Below are 6,000 nucleotides of genomic sequence, written 5' to 3'. Positions count from 1 at the left end.
GGACCAGGGAGTCCCCCACACCTGCCCGCCCCCTGTCCCCCAAAACAGTCCTTCTGTCTTGTCAGGATTCAACCTCCATAATAATAGCTTTTGCACCCTAAACCCACCTGAGCCGTCGGTCGTCATGGCGTCCGCTCCGTGCGCCAGCATGACTTCCAGGCAATCTGTGTTCCCTTTCGTCGCAGCCAGGTGGAACCTGCGGAACAGACCGACACTTGATCTGCGATTCCCACATCGCGAGGGGTTGGACTAGATGACTCATGAGGGCCCGACTATATGATTCTAGGATTTCCCTGTTTATCCAGGGACCTCGGGGTCAGATGAACCAGTGGCCTAAGCACCCGGCGGATCGAGGGTTTAGAAGCCCCCGGGGCATTGCTTGACAGCAGTGGTCTCCTAGTGGACAGTTGTGGGGTGGGCGGTGGGATTTCCTGGGGGGTCACCGGATGAAGCTCACCAATTTAAATAAATACAAATAAATAAACTTAGCAGTTTAGAACTTTGGAAATCCCCGCCACTTGAGATTAAGCAGGTGCAGGGGGTCAGGCTGGAGGACCCCAGGGGGACCCCTTCCAATTCTACAACTCTGAAATTAATTGCACGAATTCACAATGGCTCAGTCGGTAGATCAGGAGACGCTTTGTCTGAGGGCCATGGGTTCGAGACTCGCATCGGGCCCCTTTCGGCCGTGCGATTTCCCAACTCTGTGACATGATTTTATATCTCCTCGCAGACATAGATAAGTATGTGACCTGGCGTGTAGCACTCTTTGCAACTGCCGCTAGGAAAATTAGAGTAAATTATATAGCCACCAACTGTAAAGGAGATGAATTTATTTGACCCTAAGCTATATTCTATCTTTATCACCAAACTCCGAATATAATTGCACATTGCATTAATTAACATTATTTTTTAACATGTGGTGATTTTAGCCTATAAATTTACTGTTTAATATCTTAACCTGTCTATTAAGGTCCTTTCAAAGCTCTGTTCAGAGTAGGTAATGTCTTGAATCAATAGCTGTCAATGTTTCCCTTTTGCTTTAAGGGAAATTCCCTTATTCCGAATAGGATTCCTCGCAAGAAAGGGGGAAAGTTGACAGCTATGGCTCTTGATAATATAATTGTTTTTTGTATTAATCGAGCATATTTTCTTTTAATTGTTGAATGTTTCTGTGTGCGTTGCGGCAGCCTTTGGCTATGTGCAATAAAACTGACTGACTGATTGTGAAATTCAGGTTATTTGGGCTTACGCCGATTTTCCTTCCGAGTCCAGCTTGGTGGGGACAAGGCCCTTTCGGACGAGGAGCGAGGAGACCCGGTCGGCGTCATTGTATTCCACCGCCTGCAGGAGTTTCTCGTCATTTTTGCTCCAGTCCTGGCTCTGTAAACCCAAAAAAAAAGGAAAAGGAAGAGGGAAAAAACAGCAAAAAGGTCAAGCGCCGTTTGGATCAACACGCCTAGAATGAGAGGTTTGCGGAGCGTGCCAAACTGGCAAATTTAACAATGGAAATGGAAATTGAACCGTGGAAAGCAGAGCTGGAGAAGAGGCAGGTTTTAGGCAGGACTGGGAATGTTTTGCAGACAAAGAGTCGTTTTAAACATTTAAAAACCGGTTGAAGGGATGGAGGGAAGTCAAGAGCTCAGCAGAGCAAAGGATTTATTTGTTTTGTTATTGTGTTAAAAAAGAAATTAGTAAAAATCATATTAAAAAGCTAAATAAACACGACGCAAGGAAGATTTGAACGGGGAACAGCAGGGAAATATGCATTTGGGAATAAGCAGGAAAGATGCAAGTTTGGCCATCACTGATCTAGGAGGAACTAAAAAGAATGCTAAAACACATAGTTTTAAAGAAAAGGCTGCTATGCTTTGCAGAATCCTCCTGGCCTCCAGATTGCGGATTAATCACTCGTATTCCCCGGAAATCACCTGGTTTCCACGGCAACGTTGGTTAATCCGAAAGGACCTGGTTTTCGAAGGCCAGGCGCCCAGGACAAGGTCGTTTGACCTCAGGAGATGGCAAAAGCTTTCCAAGTAGACTGGCCAGAGGAATCTCTAAATCAGCTTTTCCCCTCCCATAAAATGCACACAAACCCCTGGGCTGTGGGGTGCTGAAATGTCCTCTGTGCTACGCTACAACTCCCAGCACCCGGCGCGGCCGAAGATCAGGGATGAAGGCAGCCGGAGCCTAGCATCCGTAGGGCACCGTGTTGGTTAGCTTAGCGGTTCTCAACCTGTGGGTCCCCAGATGTTGTTGGACTACAACTCCCATCATCCCTGAGCTCTGGCCTTGCTAGCTAGGGGTGATGGGAGTTGTAGTTCAACAACATCGGGGGACCCACAGGTTGAGGATACAGGGATTGCCTCGACTCGCTCCATAAGGGAAAATATAAATGCTTCCTTGCACAAAGACAGATTTGAGAGTTTTTTTCTTCTTCCCTGCTCAACTCACACCCTCTGTGAGTGTCTCTGTTTTCTAAGGAGGGTACCAGATTTACAGAAGCCGTCCCAGTTTCTGATCTGATCCCAGAATGTCCCGCTTTTCCTTAGGACGTTCCTATTTTCAGGGGAGAAAAGTTGGAGGGGATGGAATAGGACGTCCCTCTTTTCAGGGAAGAAAAGTTGGAGGGGATGGAATAGGGCGTGCCTATTTTCAGGGGAGAAACGTTGGAGGGGATGGAATAGGACGTCCCTATTAGACTGCAACTAATCCAGAATGAGGCAGCCAGACTGGGGACTGGGAATGGAGGCCATATAACACCGGTCCTGAAAGACCTACTTTGGCTCCCAGGACGTTTCCGAGCACAATTCAAAGGGTTGGTGCTGACCTTTAAAGCCCTAAATAGCCCAGTATCCCTGAAGGAGTGTCTCCACCCCGGACACCGGAGTCCATCTCCCGAGGGCCTTCTGGCGGTTCCCTCCCTGCGAGAAGTGAGGTTACAGGGAACCAGGCAGAGGGCCTTCTCGGTGGTGGCACCTGCCCATCAGATGTCAAGGAGAGAAAGAACTACCTGACTTTTAGAAGACATCTGAAGGCAGCCCTGTTTAGGGAAGTTTTTAATCATGTTTTTAATATTCTGTTGGGAGCCGCCCAGAGTGGCTGGAGAAACGCAGCCGGATGGGTGGGATATAAGTAATAAATTATTATTAATATTATTATTTCCTTTCCTCTGTCGATTTATGGGGCGGGGGGAGACGGCAGGGACCAGCGATGTCTGAGAGCTGCTGTCTCAATGGCGAGCATCCGGCAAGCAGGGGAGTTGCAGGCCTCCAGAGAGGGGGGGGTTCGTGTCCTTAAAATATCCTAAGCCAGGGCTTGCAAACTAGGTCAGATTAGAGGATCCCATCAGCCGGCTTCCAAGGAGTTTGGGAGAAGGACAACCGTCGTAGAAGGGAAAACTTAGGATGCCTTGCCCTCCCAAGAACGTGGAAAGTGTGGACCGGTTTGGGGGGGTTCACTGCAATGGCAGAGGGCAGATTCTGGCAAGCTACAAACCCCCTTTTGCAGAGCTTTTAGAGAAACGGTTCTCTCTTCTCGCGCAAGTCTCCTTACAATAACGACCACCTTGCGAGGCGGGCCAGTCTTAACGCTTTCCCCCCCCTACTCTGCCAGGGAAGGGGCAAGGAGAGGCGGGGGGACCGCACTGCGAAATATGCAGCCGGAGCAAGAATAAAACCCAGAATTGCCCAAGAAAGATGTCAGTGTGCCACAACTGCAGCTAGAATTTTGTTGGCCAAAAATTGGAAATTACAAGAAGTCCCAACAGTGGAGGAATGGCAGATGAAGATGATGGGCTTTTAGGAGCTAGCAGACCTGGCCAGAAGAATCTGCAACCAGAAGGAGGAGGAGTATCAAGAGGAATGGAAGAAATTTAAAGATTATTTAGCTAAATATGTTAAGATAATTTAAACAGAATTACTCGCGAGTATCAGGTTGGCCTAGGACTTAAATTTGTGATGTTGTAGAATACTATGGTAAAAGTTAAAACGAAAAGGAATAAATATTTTAATTGACCAAGTAAATTTTATGTGAAAATAGTTTTGGAAAACTGCTACAATGATTTATATGGAAACTCAGCCAGGGGGACTCCAGGAAGTCACCTAACAATATTAACAAAAATGAAATTATTACAGTTAAGATAAATGTCTGTTTGTTGATTTTTTTTTTTTTATATTTGTTTGTTATAAATTTGGAAAACTAATAATTTTTTTTTGGGGGGGGGAGAATAAAACCTGATTCAGGGCTCTGGGTCATCATTTATTTATTTATACCCCGCCCATCTGGCTGGGTTTCCCCAGCCACTCTGGGCGGCTTCCAGCAAAAAATTACAAATGCAATAATAAAAACCCTTTTGCTGAGATTCCTGCACCACAGCGGGGTTGGGATGGATGACCTTTGAGGGACCCCCTGCTCCCAACTTTACGGTTCTAGTGGGTCATGACCCAGCCATCATGGGACCTCTTTTCCCATCACGCATCCTCTTTTTCTGGGTGTTAGCTAAAAAGGTAAGAGAGACAGCAGACACTGGGAAATAGAAGGAGAATGTTTTTCCTTCCATGGGGTAACTTGGCTGTAACTGAAATAAGGAATCAATTGATCTGCGTTCAAAGTTATATCTCAGGTGTCTATCCTTGGAAAGGTGAAAAAGGACTTGCGGGTGGAAGTCAGGGGTGTTGCAAATGGAGAAAAGGAATGCCAAAAAGGGCGCATTATTGGGTTTCAAAAGAAATAAAACAGGTAGATTTAATAATGGAAGAGATTTGATAATGTAGGTAGAAGATGGAAACCAGCGAGACGCGGGTTCGAATTCCGGCTCAGCCGTCAGGCTCCCTAAGGTGACCTTTGGGCCGGTCCCCATCTCTCAGCCTCACAGGGTTGTTGTAAAATGTGGGGAGGGAGGGGGGGAGATTATCCCTGGAAAGCAAGGAAAGCTAAAATTGGACTGTAACGAATTAAATTAAACGAGAGAAAAAGGGAGAGAGAGAGAGAGAATTATACGTCCCCGACTTCTTCAGTGGATGAGGATGAAGAAAATTGGCCGTTTGCCCAATGCAACAAAGAAGGATTTATTCAGGGAATACTGGAACAAGGAATATATATTCAGGGAATATTGGGACAAGGAATATATATTCAGGAAATACTGGGACAAGGAATATATATTCAGGGACTATTGGGACAAGGAATAAGGGACAAATTCAACTCTATCTTCCCTGCCAAAAAACAGAAATCACACAAAAAACACCACCCCTATTCCTTTCTTTCCCTTGCTAAGGTTCTGTTCATGGGGGGAAAGCAACATTACACAGCACATCTGTGTGTGTCTAGCCCCACCACCACAGAGCATGTACAGAGTGCATCTCCCTAAAGGCTGAATTCCACCCCACCCCACCCCGCTCCCCCAAGGCAGCCTCTTTCACCAAAAAACGAATAGATAAAATGCGACGGTGATCATTCGGCTCCAGACGAGGACAGAGGAGATGGTGCAATTGCGGGGGGGGGGGTCATCGGAGGGGGAGAAAAGGGAGGAGGATCGGGGGGGGGTACCCAAAAAATGCAGAATGTGGGGGGGGGGGAGCCTACCGCGAAGGAGGAGGCAGCGCAGAAGCAAATTTGCTTCATCGTCCCTCCCAGGAAGTATCGGGTAGCCATCCATCCGATCTCAGCCGGCGGCGCAGGAGGAAGGACCAGGGATGAGGGATGCAGGGGAAGATGAAGGATGCTGGCGAGCGGTCCTGATGCTGGGATAACGGGCAGCAAAGCCGGCTTGCAGCAGCAGATCAGAGGCCAAGGGAGGAGGAGGACGAGGAGGAGGAGGAGGAGGAGGAGGGAAGCGTCTCCCCCCAGCGGCAGGAGAAGGCAACCCGGTTCCCTCCCGCCCTGCAAGGTCCTAAAAACCCCACGGCGACCGGAATCCTTCCAAAGGGACCGCAGGGATCAACTATCCAGTAGCAGGTGGTTCCCCAGGCTTGCTTGCCTGGACTGAAGTTCATTCCAGAT

At 47.9% G+C, this 6,000-nt stretch overlaps 1 protein-coding gene across 2 annotated transcripts in view; it reads right to left on the bottom strand.

The window, feature by feature from the left end:
- ANKRD24 (ankyrin repeat domain 24) overlaps positions 1-6,000 on the bottom strand; it is a 31,373-nt gene that overhangs the window by 21,849 nt on the left and 3,524 nt on the right. Inside the window, exons 1-3 of one of the 2 annotated variants that reach the window (XM_080988782.1) lie at positions 5,584-5,988; positions 1,253-1,383; positions 108-196 (exon numbers count right to left, since the gene is read on the bottom strand). In XM_080988782.1, the coding sequence (XP_080844908.1) occupies positions 108-196; positions 1,253-1,383; positions 5,584-5,652 (289 nt within the window). In that variant the 5' untranslated portion in view covers positions 5,653-5,988. Of the gene's footprint in view, positions 1-107; positions 197-1,252; positions 1,384-5,583; positions 5,989-6,000 lie in introns of those variants that run through there. The other variant, XM_080988783.1, reaches the window with a different exon arrangement.

This window comes from Podarcis pityusensis (assembly GCF_964106645.2).
Source record: "Podarcis pityusensis genome assembly, chromosome: 18".
In the NCBI taxonomy this organism is placed as follows: Eukaryota; Metazoa; Chordata; class Lepidosauria; order Squamata; family Lacertidae; genus Podarcis; species Podarcis pityusensis.
The sequence above is the reverse complement of the archived record's forward strand: the minus strand, read 5'-3'. Positions and strand labels throughout refer to the sequence as shown.